Raw genomic sequence first — 19,862 nt, 5'->3', positions numbered from 1 at the left:
ACGATCTCAGTTCACTGCAACCTTCTCCCAGGTTGAAGCGATTCTCCTGCCTCAGCCTCCCGAATAGCTGGGACTACAGGCATGCGCCACCACGCCCAGCTAATTTTTTGTGTGTTTTTAGTAGAGACAAGGTTTCGCATGTTGGCCAGGCTGGTCTTGAACTCCTAACCTCAGGTGATCTGCTCACCTCAGCCTCCCAAACTGCTGGGATTACAGGTCTGAGCCACTGTGCCTGGCCAGAGCTGGTTTATTCTTTTTTTGTTTGTTTGAGACAAGAGTTTTGCTCTTGTTGCCCAGGCTGGAGTGCAATGGCATGATCTTGGCTCACCACAACCTCCACCTCCCAGGTTCAAGCAATTCTCCTGTCTCATCCTCCTGAGTAGCTGGGATTACAAGCATGTACCACCACACCTGGCTAATTTTTTGTATTTTAAGTAGAGACAGGGTTTCTCTATATTGGCCAGGCTAGCCTCAAACTCCCAACCTCAGGTGATCCGCCCACCTCAGCCTCCCAAAGTGCTGGGATTACAGGCATGAGCCACCACGCCCGGCCAGTTGGTTTATTCTTAAGGCTCAAAGGAACACTTTCGTGGTAGGTTCAAGAGGCAATGAGGTATTTCATGTTGTATTACATTAAACTGGTAATGCAAAAGTAAGGCATATACAGTACAGAATAGAGAATCTCATTATCTTTCCCATTTTGTGATATAACAGCCTGTACTTCTGAGTCCCTATAGGGCTGTTTTGGTTGTGGCCAGTCTGAGTTTAGGACAGATGTATTATACTTCAGCTTGCTGCCTGGCCTCCCCTGGCTAGGTTCCAAACATCTTTTATAATCCTTGGATAATGGACCCTAGCCAGTCATAAAATATAAATGAAGAATGTTTTGAAGTGACATTACGGACAAGTCACATTAAATATGATGTAGCGACTGGTAAAGTGGAGACAAGACAATAGAATTAGGGCCTTCTATAAATCAAGTTTATTGGTTTATTTTTGAGACAGGGTCTTGCTCTGTCAACCAGCCTGGAGTGCAGTGGCACAGTCACAGCCCGCTGCAGTCTCTACCTCCCAGGCTCAGGTGATGCTCCCACCTCAGCCTTTTGAGTAGCTGGGACTACAGGCCCACACCACCATACCCCGCTAATTTTTTTGTAGAGATGGGGTTTCGCCATGTTGCCCAGGCTAGTCTTGAATTCCTGAGTTCAAGTGATCGGCCCATCTCACCTTCCAAAGTGTTACAGTCATGAGCCACCATACCCGGCCTGTAATTCAAGTTTCTTACTTCTTTGGGCATATAATAAAACCAAATTACTCAAGTAATTGTGGGGATTCCGTGACATTCTGAGGTATGTAAGTGCTCTCCTGATCCTTTTTTGGTACCATATTGTATTTGTGTAGCATGTTGTGTAGCATGTTGTGTAGCATGTTGTGTAGCATAGTGAGGTTTTGACTGGGTGCAGTGGCTCACACCTGTAATCCCAGCACTTTGGGATGTCAAGACTGGCAGATTACCTGAGGTTAAGAGTTCAAGACCGGCCGGGCGCGGTGGCTCAAGCCTGTAATCCCAGCACTTTGGGAGGCCGAGACGGGCGGATCACGAGGTCAGGAGATCGAGACCATCCTGGTGAACACGGTGAAACCCCGTCTCTACTAAAAAATACAAAAAACTAGCCGGGCGAGGTGGCGGGCGCCTGTGGTCCCAGCTACTTGGGAGGCTGAGGCAGGAGAATGGCGTAAGCCCGGGAGGCGGAGCTTGCAGTGAGCCGAGATCACGCCACTGCACTCCAGCCCGGGCGACAGAGCAAGACTCCGTCTCAAAAAAAAAAAAGAGTTCAAGACCAGCCTGGCCAATATGGTGAAACCCCATCTCTACTAAAAATACAAAAATTAGCTGGGCATTGTGGTGCACGCCTGTAATCCCAGCTACTCGGGAGGCTGAGGCAGGAAAATCATTGGAACCCAGGAGGTGGAGGTTGCAGTAAGCCGAGATTGCACCACTGCACTCCAGCCTGGGCGACAGAGCCAGACTGTCTCAAAAAAAAAAATCAGTGAGGTTTCTGATTGCCATACTGTACCACCTAGCTTAGACAAGTCACTTTTTCTTCACCTTTAAGTTACAAAACTCTCCCTGGTGTATACGTGAGGTTTGTAGGGTAACAGGGTAATAGTTCCATAAAATGCACTGAGTTCCAGAGGCAAATAATGATAGAAACTAAATGTTACAATTTATTCCATCTTCAGGATTACAGACATTACAGGGCAGGATGAGTAAACAAGGCAAATAAAGCCAGCACCTTTAGCTTCCCCCCCCACCCGCCCACCATTTAACCAGATGCAGCATTTTAAGGATATGCAGGTTGACAATTCACTGACTTGGGTTGAAAGCTGGCAATAGCAGATCTTTGCAATTTAGGTTCTTCCTCCATAGCTATTCCAAATATCTTAATTCCTGAACTACACACTGAGAGCTCTGAAATGGTGGTCATTCCAACATTCTTGCAGCTTTCACATCTTAATCTGACACCTCTGGTGAAGGCAGGGAACTGTGTTAAAAGCTGTCTTCCTCTTTGCTAATCCAGGCCACCAGCAATCTTAACCATTAGTTACTATATAAAAATAAAAGTGTGCTCAAAAGCACTCACTGAAACTGTTGTGCCCAGATCCTTTTTCAGAGCATTAGTTCCCTGAGAGAAAAAAAGAGGTCTTAACCAATTGCTTTCATGAACGATTACCCCAGTACAGTGTATATGTCTTTCGCAGCAGAAATCAAGAGGTCAGGCAGCTCTGCTCATCCTGACTAGTTTATCATCGTTTGCATACAAGGTATATTTATGTAAAGCTGATTCCACACCAAGTATTGCAACCATAATCTCAAAAAATTGTTCAATTTTAGCACACTGAGTTCCTGCCAGATGCCACAGCAGGTAAGAAATCATCTCAAAGAGTTCATCTTTTACAACTGAGAGGAAAACATCGAAGGGGGAAATAAAACTCCTCTCTCCTAAGTTCCTCATCAAATCTGATGGCTAGGTTCACAGATTTAGTTGACAAAAATCCAGAGTCCTCAATTTCTGGATTGAGAAATCCTTCAAGGTGACTGTCAAGGTCAAGAAGAATTTTCAGACTTTTCTTTGCCATGGCCCATGAATTCCAATCCTTCAATAGGAATCTCTTTCTCCTTTATTGCTTTCTGGTAGGAGGAGAAAACACATTATAAGGATCTATATGAAGCTCAAGTTGCAAGCTTTGTAAATAAAATATGACAGCACAAAAGTAAAATCAAGCTGATTATAAAGATTTATAACCATGATTCAAACCACATACTTTTTAAAAAACAAGTACCAGTAGGGTGTGGTGGCTCAGGTCTATAATCGCAGCATTTTGGGAGACCAAGGCAGGTGGATCACTTGAGGCCAGAAGTTAGAGACCAACCTGGCCAACATGGCGAAACCCTGTTTATACTAAAAATACAAAAATTAGCTGGGCATGGGGGTGCATGCCTGTAATTCCAGCTACTCTGGTGGCTGAGGCATGAGAATAGCTTGAACCTGGGAGGCGGAGGTTGCCAGTGAGCTGAGATTGTGCCATTGCACTCCAGCCTGGGAGACAGTGAGACTCTGCCTCAAAAATAAATAAAAACCAAAAGTACCATAATGAATAAATCAAGTGTAAGACCTGAGGGAGACTGGAAAAGGAGTTGTGAGGGAACCATTAAAATTAAGTGAAATTTGAAAAATAATCATCACTTTGTGTTGGTGAAAGACTTACTGGCTATGTGACCAACTAAATGGGATGAAGACAGCAACTACCTCGGGGAACTGCTCTGAGGATGTGTTGGGTTAACTTATTGGAAGTGCTTTGCCCAGTGCTGTTCTAACAATTCAAAGCAGTTCCACATCCATTGGGCCAGAATAAACATTTCCTAGTTGCAGTTGCGGGGACTGGTCAAGAGAGATAAACAGGCTAACGAAGGGTTTATAACATCAAAATAATGTGATCCTCCAGTCTGAAGTATAACCCCGCCCAGACCTCAGCTGTAATAGTGGAAAAGTGCACCACCTGTGAAAGAATCAAGGCAACCTGGTGCTAGTGAACTCGGATCAATCACTTCCTATTTCTGGGTGTTAGTTTTTTATGTATAAAATATGAGTAACTATACCCACCTTGCGAGTTTAGGATGAACACCAAATGAACCAAAAGATGTGACTGTGTGTCTTAAAAACAAAAGCACTGCACCAATATTTGTCATTCGGGGAGACACCCAAACGGCCTCGGTGGTGATGATAGGGGAGCGAGCTCCTGCCACTGACCTCACTGCGGCTTTTCTCCACCCTTCCAGTCCAGTCCCAACCCCCATAAAACACGACGAGTGTAGTGGGACACAGCGCGGAGAATGCGGGGCCTGGAAACAAAGGCGGAAGGGCTCACCTGAACACACTGCTGGTAGCGCTTGAAGAGGTCGGTGCACGGGTCCCCGGAGCTGTCCCCCTTGAGAAACTTCTCGGCGAACCAGCGATTGAAGCACTGGTCGTATTCGCGCTTCATGTCCGTGCATGCCTCCCCCACACTGTTCATGGCGACAGTGGTGTCGGCGGCGGCGACAGCGCACTCTGATGTCATCACTCTTAGGCGCGTCGCTCGGCGTTACGCGCGGGCGCACTACGGGGGCCAAGGAAGGAAGAAATGTGGTCGCGGTTGGTGTGGCTGGGCCTTCGGGCCCCTCTGGGCGGGCGCCAGGGCTTCACGTCCAAGGCGGATCCTCAGGTAAAGGCCAGGGCCATCTAGGCGGGTGGCGGAGCAAGCCGGGAGGCACACCGGGGCGCCGGTGACCCACACTCCCTGCCTCATTCCTCCTCCAGGGCAGTGGCCGGATCACGGCCCAGGTGATCGAGCACCTGGAGCGTCTAGCGCTTGTGGACTTCGGCAGCTGCGAGGCAGTGGCGCGACTGGAGAAAGCTATCGCCTTCGCCGACCGGCTACGTGCGGTGGACACTGACGGGGTGGAGCCCATGGAGTCGGTCCTGGAGGACAGGTAAACTCGAGGCTGCAGCCCCGAAGCCTTGAGCGTGGCCCGTTCGCAGCCGTTTAATGTGACGATTAGCGAACAATTTTCCAGGGGGTTAAAGAGCGTTAGCGAGATTCAGGAACTTGCCCATGGTCACCTCGCGAGTCAGTGGCTTCACTCTTCCCCTTGTTCATTACGGATGCTCTCGCTCGTGTCGTCCTAGTGTAAGTAGAAACAAAACCCAAACTGCTCATCATCGCCTTTGTGTTTTTTTTCTTGAGACGGAGTCCAGACTGGAGTGCAGTGGCGCGATCTTGTCTCACTGCAAGCTCCGCCTCCCGTGTTCAATTATCTTCCTCAGCCTCCCGAGTAGCTGGGATTACAGGCGCCTGACACCACGCCCGGCTAATTTTTTTTTTTGTATTTTTAGTAGAGACGGGGACGGGGGTGTCACCGTCTTGGCCAGGCTGGTCTTGAACTCCTGACCTCGTGATCCACCCGCCTCGGCCTCCCAAAGTGCTGGGATTATAGGCGTGAGCTACCACGCCTGGCCTAATCATCGCCTTTGAGCCCCTACTCCATAGAGTCCCTGCCTGCTCACTCAGACATACTCTTCTCAGTACCCTCCTTGGCTACCTTGACTGCGTCTCCAGCAAGACAAGTTCTTTCCCTCTCTAGATCTTTGCACTGACCCTTCGTTTTTTCCTGCCTCTCAGTATTTGCATGGCTGCCTCCCTCTTGGCACAGGTCTCAGCTTATCTTCTGGGAAAGGGCTTTCCTAACCACTGCAAATCCCTTCTCCCCTTCTGGTTAGTAATACATCCTATTGGGTTTTTTCCTCTAACATTTTAATGGACTTTTGTTCATTTGTTATATCTCTTTTATTAAAATGTGAGCACTTTATGAGATTTGGTTCCGGTTGCATTCCTGCCTCGAATTTTTATTTTTATTTATTTATTTATTTATTTTTATTTTTATTTATTTATTTTTTTTGAGACGGAGTCTCGCTCTGCCGCCCAGGCTGGAGTGCAGTGGCCGGATCTCAGCTCACTGCAAGCTCCACCTCCCGGGTTTACGCCATTCTCCGGCCTCAGCCTCCCGAGTAGCTGGGACTACAGGCACCCGCCACCACGCCCGGCTAGTTTTTTGTATTTTTAGTAGAGACGGGGTTTCACTGTGTTAGCCAGGATGGTCTCGATCTCCTGACCTCGTGATCCGCCCGTCTCGGCCTCCCAAAGTGCTGGGATTACAGGCTTGAGCCACCGCGCCCGGCCTATTTTTTTTTTTTGAGACGGAGTCTCGCTCTGTCACCCAGGCTGGAGTGCGGTGGCCGGATCTCTGCTCACTGCAAGCTCCGCCTCCCGGGTTTACGCCATTCTCCTGGCTCAGCCTCCCTAGTAGCTGGGACTACAGGCGCTCGCCACCTCGCCCGGCTAGTTTTTTGTACTTTTTAGTAGAGACGGGGTTTCACCGTGTTAGCCAGGATGGTCTCGATCTCCTGACCTCGTGATCCGCCCGTCTCGGCCTCCCAAAGTGCTGGGATTACAGGCTTGAGCCACCGCGCCCGGCCTTTTATTTTTATTTTTTGAGATGGAGTCTCACTCTTATCACCCAGGTTAGAGTGCAGTGGCATGATCTCAGCTCATTGCAACCTCCACCTCCCAGGCTCAAGAGATCCTCTTACCTCAGCCTCCAAGTATAGGACCACAGGCTCATGCCACCAGGCCTGGCTTTTTTTTTTTTTTTTTTTTTTTTTGAGACGGAGTCTCGCTCTGTCGCCCAGGCTGGAGTGCAGTGGCCGGATCTCAGCTCACTGCAAGCTCCGCCTCCCGGGTTCACGCCATTCTCCTGCCTCAGCCTCCCCAGTAGCTGGGACTACAGGCACCCGCCACCTCGCCCGGCTAGTTTTTTTTTTGTACTTTTTAGTAGAGACGGGGTTTCACCGTGTTTGCCAGGATGGTCTCGATTTCCTGACCTCATGATCCGACCATCTCAGCCTCCCAAAGTGCTGGGATTACAGGCTTGAGCCACCGGGCCCGGCCGCTAATTTTTTATATTTTTTATAGAGACAGGATTTTGCCATGTTCTCCAGGCTTGACTCTTGAGCAAAGGTGATCCACCCACCTCAGCCTCCTAAAGTACTGGGATTACAGGCATGAGCCACAGCGCCTGGCCCAGTGTTTGATTCTTTCAAATCTCTTCTCTACTTTGCAATTTTCTTTTTCCTTTTGGACGGGGTCTCACTAGATTGCCCAGGCTGGTCACAAACTTCTAGACTCAAGAGATCCTCCTGCCTCAGCCTCCCAAATAGCTGGGACTGTAGGTGTGCACCACCACACCTGGCTAATTCTTAAATTTTTGTAGAAACAGGGTCTTGCTATGTTGCCCCGTCTGGTGTCAAACTCCTGGTCTCAAGCAATTCTCCTGCCTCAGCCTCCCACTTCCTCAAGAAAGTCTAACTTTTTTTTCTTTTTTTTTTGAGATGGAGTCCTGCCCTCTGCCCCATTGCCCATGCTGGAGTACAGTGGCACGATCTCGGCTTACTGCAACCTTCACCCTCCAGGTTCAAGTGATTTCTGTGCCTCAGCCTCCGGCGTAGCTGGGATTATAGGCATCCGCCACCACACTCAGCTAATTTTTGTATTTTTAGTAGAGGTGGGGTTTCACCATGTTGATCAGGCTGTTCTCGAACCCCTGGCCTCAAGTGATCTGCCCATCTTAGCCTCCCAAAATGCTGGGATTACAGGCGTGAGCCACTGTGCTGGCCAAAAAAGTCCATTCCTTTTTTTTTTTTGAGACAGTTTCACTCTTCCACCCAGGCTGGAGTACAGTGGTGCAATCTCAGCTCACTGCAACCTCCGCCTTCCGGTTTCAAGCAATTCTCTTGCCTCAACCTCCAGAGTAGCTGGGACTACAGGCGCCCGCCACCATGCCCAGCTAATTTTTGTATTTTTAGTAGAGATGGGATTTCACCACATTGGCCAGGCTGGTCTCGAACTCATGACCTCGCAATCTGCCCGCCTTGGCCTCCCAAAGTGCTGGGATTAATAGGCGTGAGCCACAAGTCTTCATTCTTTTATACTTGATTCTCTACCTGTGGCTCTCATGATATCCAAAAGGACTGATTTATAATGTATTTATACATCTATTTAAGGGATGTGTTGAGTCTCTGCCCCTCTGCTGCTCACCCACCTTCCACAGCATGTCTGTTTTTCCTCATCATATTCTCAGTGGTTGGCACTGAATATTCGGTAAATATTTTTGTTGTTTTTTTTTTTGAGATGGAGTCTCACTGTTGCCCAGGCTGGAGTGCAGTGGCGCGATCTCGGCTCACTGCAACTTCTGCCTCCTGGGTTTGAGATTCTCTTGCCTCAGCCTCCTGTGCATCCGGGATTACAAGCATGTGCCACCACGCCTGGTTAATTTTTGTATTTTTAGTAGAGAGGAGTTTCACCATGTTGGCGAGGCTAGTCTTGAACTCCTGACCTCAGGTGATCTGCCCACCTTGGCCTCCCAAAGTGCTGGAAATACAGGCGTGAGCCACCCTGCCTGGCCTCAGTAAATGTTTAATGAATTTTTTTTTTTTTTTTTTTTTTTTTGAGACAGAGTTTCGCTCTTGTTGCCCAGGCTGAGTGCAATGGTGTGATCTCAGCTCACCGCAACCTCCGCCTCCCAGGTTCAAGTGATTCTCCTGCCTCAGCCTCCCAAGCAGCTGGGATTACAGGCGCACGCCACCACGCCTGGCTAATTTTGTATTTTCAGTAGACACAGGGTTTCTCCATGTTGGTCAGGCTGGTCTCAAACTCCTGACCTGAGGTGATCTGCCCACCTTGGCCTCCCAAAGTGCTGGGATTACAGGCGTGAGCTACCGTGCCCCGCCCCAGTGTTCTTTATTAATATCTCTGGGAAAGGAGGGACTAGAAGCACAGACTCATCAGAATTCCCCAAGTTATCTAGAGGGTAAATATAAAGAAATATAAACATTATTAATAAGGGAAAAGGTCATGAAAAAAGATGATGGGGAATTTGGATCCAGTAGCTAGCATCTCAACCTGGTATTCAGTGATCTGTACTGTTTTTCATAAAATTGGAAACCAGTTTGGGTTAATGATTCCTATTAATCATTTTAACATGACATTTGTAGGACTTTAATGCTTTGAACACAGAGAATGTAAAGTGAAGACAGGTATTAAACCTTTTTTTTTTTTTATAGTTTTTATAACTTATTTGATGTATTTGATGATCAGCAGTTACTTCACATCCACATAACTGTAGATCTGTGAAAGTGGTAACAAGTACATAACCAAAGTATAGAGCTTGTTTGGTGAATTTCTGACCTCATTATGTTTTCTGGACCACCCACTGTACATGGACACAGTATGGACATTCCTTACTACTTTGGCCCAGACAGCTTTGTTGAGCCTGGTATCAGTGCACGTATCTGGAGTTTTCCATCTCCTTCGTGGCAAATTTCCGGTCTCTTTAAGAGCCTGAGGGGCACACTTCTTGAAGCCCACTCCATGGATACACTTGTGAATATTAACGGTGTACTCCTGGGTCACCACTTAGTTGATAGCATAACGACCATTCTTCTCACCATCCTTCTTTGCAGGAGCCCAAGTTGCTTAAATGGTTTTAGGTAGTAGGCATCTTAGCTATAAAAGCCCTGACTTGGCCCAGCATGATGGCTATCTTCTGTAATCCCAGCATTTTGGGAGGCCGAGGCAGGCAGATCACTTTAGGTCAGGAGTTTTGAGACTGCCTGGCCAACACGGTGAAACCCTGTCTCTACTTAAAAAATACAAAAATTTGCCGGGCATGGTGGTGCATGCCTTTAATCCCAGCAACTCTGAAGGCTGAGGCAGGAGAATTGCTTGAACCCAAGAGGCGGAGGTTGCAGTGAGCTGAGATCATGCCACTGCACTCCAGCCTGGGCGACAGAGCAAGACTCCATCTCAAAAAAAAAAAAAAATAGTAGACTGGGGGCAGTGGCTCACACCTGTAATCCCAGCACTTTAGGAGGCTGAGATGGGTGGATCACGGGGTCAGGAGTTGAAGACCAGCCTGGCCAAGATGGTGAAACCCCATCCGTACTAAAAATATAAAAATTAGCCAGGCAAGGTGGCAGGCGCCTGTAATCCTAGCTACTCGGGAGACTGAGGCAGGAGAATTGCTTGAACCAGGGCGGCAGAGGTTGCAGTGGGCCGAGATGGAGCTACTGCACTCCAGCCTGGGCAACAGAGTGACATTCCATCTTAAAAAATACAAAACAAGGCCGGGCACGGTGGTTCACGCCTATAATCCCGGCACTTTGGGAGGCTGCGGCAGGTGGATCACCTGAGGTCAGGAATTCGAGACCAGCCTGACCAATATGGTGAAACCCCTTCTCTACTAAAAATACAAAAATTAGCCGGGCGTGGTGGCGCACTCCTGTAGTCCCAGCTATTCAGGAGGCTGAAACAGGAGAATTGCTTGAACCTGGGCAGCAGAGGTTGCAGTGAGCCGAGATCACACCACTGCTCTGGGCGACAGAGCAAGACTCTGTCTCAAAAACAAAAACAAAAAACAAAACAAAACGCCTTGACTGGCTAATAGAAATCTCTTTGCACATTAACAACATGTCATTTGGTTTGAGCTAAAAACATTAGTGTGCTTACGTGCCAGGGGCTAAGAAATTACATAAATTTTTTTTTTTTTTTTTTTTTTTTTTTAGCTGGAGTCTCACTCTGTTGCCCAGGCTGGAGTGCAGTGGCACGATCTCAGCTCACTGCAACCTCTGCCTCCCAGGTTGAAGCAATTCTCCTGTCTCAGCCTCCCAAGTATCTGGGACTACAGGTGCCCACAATGCCCAGCTAATTTTTGTATTTTTAGTAGAGATGGGGTTTCATCATATTGGTCAGGCTGGTCTCGAACTCCTGACCTCAGGTGATCCTCCCGCCTTGGCCTCCCAAAGTGCTGGGATTACAGGCACGAGCCACCATGCCTGGCCTAAATTATTTCAGTTTTCACATGCAGTCCTCGAAGGTCAATACAAGTTATCTGTTTTATAGATGGAAAAAACTGAGGTTCAGAAAGTTTATATAATGTGCCCAAAGTTTCACAGGTAATAAGCAGAGGATTTGGAACTCAGAGCTTCTGCTGCCAAATACTGCTCTAAGATATGCCAGCTAAAGTCAATTCCTAGGAACTTTATTTTCTTTCATCTGAAATCCAGAGAATGAGTTGACAGCAACTCTGAGTGCAGCCAAATACTTAAATATCCCTCAGAGTCTTATGAACCAAAAACTTCCAACTCTTGGGCTCAAGCCATCCTCCTGTCTCAGCCTCTCAAGTAGCTGGGACTACAGGTGTGCACCATTATGCCCAGCTATATTTTTTTTTTTTTTTTTTTTTTTTTGGTGGAGACAGGATCTTGCTGTGTTGCCGAAGCTGGTCTCAAACTCCTGGGCTCAAGTGATCCTCCTGCCTCAGCCTCCCAAAGTGTTGGAATTATAGGCATGAACCATCATGCCTAGCCTGAACCCAGAACTTTTTTCTCATTCTGTTGCCCAGGCTGCAGTGCAGTAGCACAATCTTGGCTCACTGCAGCCTCCACCTCCTGAACTCAGGTGATCCTCCCACCTCAGCCTCCCAAGTAGCTGAGACTATAGGCACATGCCACCACCCATAGCTAACTTTTGCATTTTTTAGGGGACATGGGGTTTTGCCATGTTTCCCAGGCTGGTCTCGAACTCCTGGGCTCAAGCAATCCATCCCCCTCAGCCTCCCGAAGTGTTGGGAATATAGATGTGAGCCACCTTGCCTGGCTCAGAACTTTTAACCAAATTAATTAGCCCCCATTCCAGTCTGCATCAAACTAGAAATAAAGTAGGAGGAAGGAAAAAGGCTTTTAGATGGAAGTAGAGGGGTCCACAAGAAGCTATTCCTTCCAGCCAGATAGCAGGAAAGAAGCTCAAAGAAAGAAAAGCAGTGGGAGAACTGTCCCATCAGTGAGTCCAAGGGCTGACGGAATCACAAATGGAGCCATTTTGTCCTCCCTGTTGACACAGCACTTTCCAATGCCATTGTAGCAGCATTTCCCACAGTTACTTAAGTTACTGTTCCTGAGTTTTAACCAGCAGGGACTTCTAGTTTACAACCGAAGTCTTTCTCAACTAGGGTTCCTCAGCCAAACCAGAACACAGAAAGATTCAAGTGACTTTTTTTCAGTTCTCCCAAGGACAGTGTATGACAAATGTTAGCTCAAACACATAGAAGTTAATTTATCATCAGAATGGGTGTCTTGGGGTATGTGGGCTAACTTATCTTACAGAACCTGATTGGGAAAGACAGGAGGTGAGGTAGAAGTTTAGTCAATCAGTAATTTATCTGAAAAGCTCATCTGGTCCTGTTCAGTGTTTTATACAATTCTGAGGTTCAAGAAAGTGCAACAACTCGCCAAGTGAAAGGTATGCTTGCTGTACCACTGTCACAGAGACTGTGGGTTCAGGAGCCTGTAATTAAGAAAATAAAGCTAGGCATCGTAGTATATACCTGTAATCCCAGCTACTTGGGAAGCTAAGGCAGGAGGACCACTTGAGCCCAGAAGTTTGAGACCAGCCTAGGCAACACAGCAAGACCCTGTCTCAAAAACAAAAAAAAAGGTAAAAAAAAAACCCAACCAACCCCAGAAAATGTGTCTATTTTAGGAACAATTCCATCATAACCAATAACTAAATAGAAATGTGTGGTATGTAAAGGGGTGACTTTTGTTTTCCTGGAAATTTCACTTATGCAGGAAACTTAATTACCAAATTGATTACTTGATGATGAGTAAATAAATTAGTTGCTATTAGATCTACTCTTGGGGAAGCAGTAGCATTTAACCGCCTGTTGGTGGTAGTCAAGAGTCTTCCCCAAACCTTCAAATGTTAGGCAGGTTATGCCTGATCACGAGTGCACTGAGTGGTAGGGACTGAGATGTACGGGGTGTGCACGAAGGCTTTCTCAAAGGAGCAGGTGCTACTCAGACCCCTCTCTTACTACCGTGAATGCAGGCTCAGCATTATCAGATCTTGTTTTCTAACATTTCATGTAATCTTCCCAGAAATCCTATGAAGCATTCAACAAACAAGGAAACTGAGAGAGAGGATGAGTAATGTGTAGCATTGGGATCTGAATTCAGCTGTGACTCGAGAGACTAAGCTCTTAGCCTTTTTTTTTTTTTTTTTAAAGACGGAGTCTCGCTCTGTCACCCAGGCTGGAGTGCAGTGGCGTGATCTCCGCTCACTGCAAGCTCCACCTCCAGGGTTCACACTGTTCTCCCGCCTCAGCCTCTCGCTACAGGTACCTGCCACCACGCCTGGCTAATATTTTTGTATGTGTTTTTAGTAGAGATGGGGCTTCACCCTGTTAGCCAGGATGGTCTTGATCTCCTGACCTCGTGATCTGCCCGTCTCGGCCTCCCAAAGTGCTGGGATTACAGGCATGAGCCACTGCGCCCGGCCTCTTAGCCATTTTTTAATACTGTCCAACAGAAACTATAAACTCCAGAAAGTCCAAGGGTTGCCTTTGAATGGTATAATGATGATTTTGATTTTACTTTTGTTCTCCCAAGTTTTCTTAAATACACAGTCCTTGTGTTATTACCAAAAAAAAAAAAAAAAAATCTAGTGCAACTCTCGTGTGTGTGAGAGAGACACTGTCTCACTCTGTCACCCAGGTTGGAGTGCAATGGTGCAATCTCCGCTCACTACAAACTCTGCTTCCCACATTCAAGTGATTCTTGTGCCTCAGTCTCTTGGGTAGCTGGGATTACAGGTATGCACCACCATGCCCGATTAACTTTTGTATTTTTAGTAGAGACAGGGTTTCACCGTATTGGATGGTCTCAAACTCCTGACCTCAGGTGATCCACCCACTTTGGCCTCCCAAAGTGCTGGGATTACAGGCTTGAGCCACTGTGCCTGGACTTTTTTTTTTCCTTCTTGCTCTGTCACCCAGGCTGCAGTGCAGTGGCACCATCTCGGCTCACTGCAACCTCCGCCTCCTGGGTTCAGGCAATTCTTCTGCCTCAGCCTCCCAAGTAGCTGGGATTACACGTGCGTGCCAGCACGCCTGGCTAATTTTTGTATTTTTAGTAGGGACGAGGTTTCCCCATGTTGCCCAGACTGGTCTTGAACTCCTGAACTCAGGTGATCCACCCGCCTCAGCCTCCCACAGTGCTGGGATTACATGTGGGAGCCACCGCACCTGGCCTCTTTTTTTCTCCCGCCTGCCGCCCAAGAAATTTAATGTATGAAAAGATCATACTTGTTCAAGGCTACACAGTGGCCTTGAACCGCCCGCCTCAGCCTCCCAAAGTGCTGGGATTACAGGCCTGAGACACTGCGTCCGGCCGACAACTTAGTTCTTATGTGCAGCCTTAGCCCAGATGTTCCTGTCACATCTTTGTCCCTCATGCCAGGTCGTATAACAGACTTCAACTTTCTAGTATTCATACCATGAATAAATATTTGTTGTGTCTAGCTTTGGGCTGGGTGCCACACAAAAAACGAACTAGTCCTTTCCTAAAATAATCTTATTGTGACAACTTAGTTGTTTTTTTTTTTTTTTTTTTTTTTTTTGAGGTGGAGTCTTGCTCTGTCGCCCAGGCTGGAGTGGTGCAGTGGCGCGATCTTGACTCACTGCAAGCTTCGCCTCCCGGGTTCACGCCATTCTCCTGCCTCAGCCTCCCCAGTAGCTAGGACTACAGGCGCCCGACACCAGGCCTGGCTAATTTTTTTGTATTTTTTAGTAGAGACGGGGCTTCACCATGTTAGCCAGGATGGTCTCGATCTCCTGACCTCGTGATCCGCCCGCCTCGGCCTCCCAAAGTGCTGGGATTACAGGCGTGAGACACTGTGCCCGGCCGACAACTTAGTTTTTAGGTGTAGCCTTAGCCCAGATGTTCCTGTCACATCTTTGTCCCTCTACGACATGACTCAAATGCCATTAGGGTCTGCCCTCAGTCTGTGCCCACTCAAAGCAGGAGCATAGCTACTACTGAATACTGTATCAGTGATATAACAAACTGCTTGTTTTTTTAGTCCAAGTATCTGGAAGCAGGTTTACACACTTTTACACCTTGAAACAATAGTGAAGCCTGATGCATATGTTCAAGCTCCTGTGTGTTTTTTACCAGTTTGCCATCTGAAGGCTTTAGTAAACTCACTAGGTCCCATAGAACACTGGGAGATTCTTGAGCTGTTTGTGACACATCTTGCTCAAGGGCAGCTGCACCCATCCACCAAAGGGGCTGTGGTGGAAAAAGCATTCATCTTACGGGTAGCAGATTGGGCTCAGATCCCAGGTCTGTTACTTAGGAGCCAACATCCTTAAGTCACTCTTGAGGCAAGTTTGCTTCCCCATCTCTGCTTAGGTTTCTAGCTTCATCTTCCAACCCAGCAGACCACACCCCAGCCTGCTGAACTCCCTGTCCTTCTCTGAATCTCTGAGCTCTGGGTTCTCTTGCTTTGGGATTCATGCTGCTATACCTGCCAAGAAGTCCATTTCTCATACCTTCATCCCCCAATCCAGCTATTCTGAGGATGTGCTACTCACCCAGGCTAGACTAGGTACCCTTTCTATCCTTTGGCAGGCTGTGCTAACTTCTGTCAGATTTAAAATATTATTTTATAATTGCTTTTACCTGTCCCCACCAAAAGACAGTTGCCCATATAATCATCAAAAACTATTTGTTAAATCAATCCAGAGAAGTGATTAGCACTTACTTCTCAGGGTTGTTGGGACAATCTATAAACTGTAGGCTGTTATTTGGTCTACTGTTGATCCCAGCTTCTCTATCTTTGAACAGTGCCCATTAACTCAAGAATATACTGCTTCCTTGTTCTCTCCTTCTTGCCCCTTCCACCATCCCCTAAAAGCCCCCTTCTCTGAGAGGGTAACCTTGAGCTTCTGGGTTTTGTAGATGTCTATACCTGAGATCCGACAATGTGGTAGAAGGCAATTGTGCTGATGAATTACTACAAAACTCCCATCGAGTCGTGGAGGAGTATTTTGTGGCCCCCCCAGGTAGGTGTTGCCCAGAGTGGTTTAACAGATAGTCTCACAGTGACCTTAGGAATGAAGCAGGAAGCGTGAGGACCAAAGATGCTATGTGAAGGCACTTTGAAAAGGATAAAGTGCATACAGATGGTGACATTAAGGTGGCGGTGGGTCCAGGGTCATACCTCTAGGGGGCAGGTAGTAACAGGAATAAGCAAAACAGGATTGGGGGGAAGTGGGGTAAAGGTTTAGAGTGGATGGAAATCTGGAGCTCAAGATCTGCCTAAAGGGGCAGCTGACATTCTGTGTTTCTCAAAGCCACAGTTAAGACCATGCCAGATCCTGTAATCGGCTCCAACTTTCTAGTATTCATACCATGAATAAATATTTGTTAGGTCTAGCTTTGGGCTGGGTGCCACAAAATAACCGGTCCTTTCCTAAAAGAATCCTTTTTTTTTTGAGATGGAATTTCGCTCTTGTTGTCCAGGCTGGAGTGCAATGGTACAATCTCGGCTCACCACAACCTCCGCCTCTCGGGTTCAAGCGATTCTCCTGCCTCAGGCTCCCGAGTAGCTGGGATTACAGGCATGCACCACCACGCCTGGCTAATTTTTTGTATTTGTAGTAGAGGCAGGGTTCACCATGTTAGCCAGGATTATCTCGATCTCCCGACCTCAGGTATCCACCCACCTCAGCCTCCCAAAACGAATCTTTTGTGCGGCCTTAGCCCAGTTGTTTCTGTCATATCTTTGCCCCTCTATGACATGATTCAAATGCCATTAGGGTCTGCACTCAGTCTGTGCCCACTCAAAGCAGGAGGAGCATGGCTGCTACCCTATCAGTGGTGCCAGGCAGGAATGTAAACCCATTTCTCCAGAGAACCTGGATACCTGGCATTTTGTGTGGATATTTCTTTTCTTTTTTTTTTTTTTTTTGAGACGGAGTCTCGCTTGGTCGCCCAGGCTTTAGTGCAATCTTGGCTCACTGCAACCTTTGCCTCCCAGGTTCAAGCAGTTCTCTGCCTCAGCCTGCCTGGTAGCTGGGATTACAAGTGCCTGCCACCATGCCTGGCTAATTTTTTTGTATTTTTAGTAGAGACGGGATTTTGCCAGCTTGGCCAGGCTAGTCTTGAACTCTTGACCTCGTGATCCACCCGCCTCAGCCTCCCAAAGTGCTGGGATTACAGGGGTGAGCGACTGCATCCCACTGATATTTCTTAAATTTTAAGCGCTGGCAACCAATTCAAGCCAAATTCACCGTCCAAGCCAAATAAAACACACCTGCAAGCCAGGTGCAGTCTGTGAGCCATCAGTTTACAACTGCTGGTGTAGAGATTTGCATCATCTACCTACTGTAAATATTTTAAATAGAAGCTTTAAAATTACTGTGGGCTGACAGTAAAATCCAGAACCTTGGATAGGTTGACTGTTTTTATCTCCTCTGCAGGTAAGTGAGTACTGGAGTTGTACTACCCCTCTGGGCCTTTGGGAGTGGGACTAGCCAAAAGCAGTCAGGTAGACTGCTAAGTGCCAACTTCCAGTTCAGCATATCCCCTGAGGGAGAATCATTCTGAGCGGACTCCACATAAGACATTGGCCCTGGTCAACTCAAGGTGCCAGTTAAAGGCAGGCTCTGGTTGAAGCAAGGATGGGAAAGGCAGCTAGAAAATGTGTAAGCTAAACTATTTTTTTTTTTTTTTTGAGACGGAGTCTCGCTCTGTTGCCCAGGCTGGAGTGCAGTGGTGCGATCTTGGCTCACTGCAAGCTCCGCCTCCCAGGTTCATGCCATTCTCCTGCCTCAGCCTCCCGAGTAGCTGGGACTACAGGCGCCCACCACCACACCCAGCTAATTTTTCGTATTTTTAGTAGAGATGGGGTTTCACCGTATTAGCCAGGATGGTCTTGATCTCCTGACCCCGTGAGCTGCCCGCCTCGGCCTCTCAAAGTGCTGGGATTACAGGTGTGAGCCACCGTGCCTGGCCATGAGCTACTTTTATCATGCCTCCAATCCACTAAATCACCTGTTAACTGTGGAGAGAAAGGAGACTCTCCATCTCAGAGCCTGATAGTTGTGGCTTCAGCAGACATATCTATTGATCAGACATGCTGTCTCCCACACAGAACCTTACTTCAGACTTCTTGGGACCACCTGAGTTCATGGTCATGGTCAGTCTTTCCTTCTACTCCTATCTGCATATTAGTGGCTAATCAACCTGTCTACTCCTTACTGAAAAAGGTGAATTTGGCTTCACTTAGAACTGATTCTTTCAGATACTCCGAGTTAGGAAAACAGGGTAGTAGCTATATTTACTTCCGTATTTTCCATGAGAAACTAAGTGATCAGTTAGCTCAGTAGAGCCAGCTAGGCGGCAGGCTCAGCTATCACATTCTCTTTTGTTATTTTCAAACAGGTAATATCTCTTTGCCAAAGCTGGATGAACAAGAGCCATTCCCACACAGCTGAGTAGCTCATTCTGGAAAGCGGGTACTCTGTGACCATGTGGAAGCACAATGACAGTATTTTCTTACTGTGAACACTAATGTTCCTGCTTTTTTCAGTCACCTGAAAAAATGGATGCTCAAGCATTTCTTAACAGATTCTTCTGAAGACACAATTGGGAAACATCGGGCCCAAAAAATGAGTTCCTGATGCTAACTGAGGTGAAAGGAAAGCAAAAGTCAGCTTCCAGGGAATTCACTTAACAAGCCTGTTCAGTATGGAAGACATTATTTATCTGCCTTTAACTCCCCCCAAAGGACTGTTCCAACTGCATGAAAGTGTCTTCTATCTACGTAACTGGTAGATGGAGCATCTTGATCACTATATGACAACCCTGGCTGTCATTTTTAGTTGCCTATCTGCAGTGATTTGAGCAGCCCTATTTTTACCGAACATACCTGAATTTGTTCTTGGGCTCCCACTCTCTTCCTAGAAAAGGGCTAACTTCCTACTAAGGTCTGAAGAGTGTTCAAAGTAGACTAGAGCTTGGGAACTCCTAATCTAGAACTATCTGCCATCCCACAAAGTGATTATATGCCAAAGGGATACTAGTCATATGTAGTGTTTCTTTCTGAAAAGAGAACTTATCCTAAAATTAGCCCTGGGTCTGGGAAAAAGGAGCCCTCTCCACCCCCAAAATGATTATTAAATTGAGACAAGTCCAAGATAAAACTCAGGATACCAAGGATAAATAAAACTTATTTAGGGATAAGAGTGATAGAATCAGAGAGTATTTCCTCTAACCAAACTGCCAAAGTTGGTTTTGGCTAAGAATTTGCCAATAGTATTTACGTTGCTTGTCATTTTTTTAGTTTTCTGAGACAGGGCCTCACTCTGTCACCCAGGCTGGAGTGCAGTGGTATGATCACAGATAACTTGCAGCCTCCTGGGCTCAAGTGATCCTCCCGCCTCAGCCTCCTAAGTAACTGGGACTACGTTATGTGCATCACCACGTCCAGTTAATTGTTTAAGTAGAGATGGGGTCTTGCTATGTTGCCTATCTGGTCTTGAACTCCTGGCCTCAAGGGATCCTCCGGCATGCTTTGGCCTCCCAAAGTGCTGGGATCACAAGCATAAGCCACCGTGTGTTTATTTTTCCCATTCCCTTCCTTTATCTGCAATGCTTTTTTCTTCTTTAAGGCAGCCTAATTTACAAGCTTGGCCTTGAATTAAAAGAGAACCCAGAACCCACTCTTAGAGTTTACATTCTCAAACCAGTATCAGCAACTATCTATCCCCATATAAATAAAGTTATCTACCCCTGCTCCTTACTAACTGGGTACAAGTTATGATTACAACTCAGTGATTTTTAAAATTAGTGTGCCTATTT

General features: G+C 47.0%; 2 protein-coding genes across 2 annotated transcripts; one reads left to right on the top strand and one right to left on the bottom strand.

Moving 5' to 3' along the window:
• Window positions 1-2,203: 2,203 nt before the first annotated feature.
• LOC105494726 (TP53 regulated inhibitor of apoptosis 1) lies at window positions 2,204-4,622 on the bottom strand. The gene is made up of 2 exons (XM_011763464.3): window positions 4,432-4,622; window positions 2,204-3,193 (listed from the first exon to the last, which is right to left on the bottom strand). The coding sequence occupies exons 1-2, from the start codon at window positions 4,576-4,578 to the stop codon at window positions 3,110-3,112; spliced, it is 231 nt and encodes a 76-aa protein (XP_011761766.2). The 5' UTR covers window positions 4,579-4,622; the 3' UTR covers window positions 2,204-3,109.
• Window positions 4,623-4,645: 23 nt separating this feature from the next.
• Window positions 4,646-19,803, top strand: LOC105494732 (glutamyl-tRNA amidotransferase subunit C). The gene is made up of 4 exons (XM_011763471.2): window positions 4,646-4,767; window positions 4,863-5,035; window positions 15,957-16,060; window positions 18,444-19,803. The coding sequence occupies exons 1-4, from the start codon at window positions 4,687-4,689 to the stop codon at window positions 18,494-18,496; spliced, it is 411 nt and encodes a 136-aa protein (XP_011761773.1). The 5' UTR covers window positions 4,646-4,686; the 3' UTR covers window positions 18,497-19,803.
• Window positions 19,804-19,862: the final 59 nt, after the last annotated feature.

The sequence above is a fragment of the Macaca nemestrina genome, chromosome 10 (assembly GCF_043159975.1).
Source record: "Macaca nemestrina isolate mMacNem1 chromosome 10, mMacNem.hap1, whole genome shotgun sequence".
NCBI classification, from domain to species: Eukaryota; Metazoa; Chordata; class Mammalia; order Primates; family Cercopithecidae; genus Macaca; species Macaca nemestrina.
This window is presented reverse-complemented; position numbering and strand designations above follow the sequence as displayed.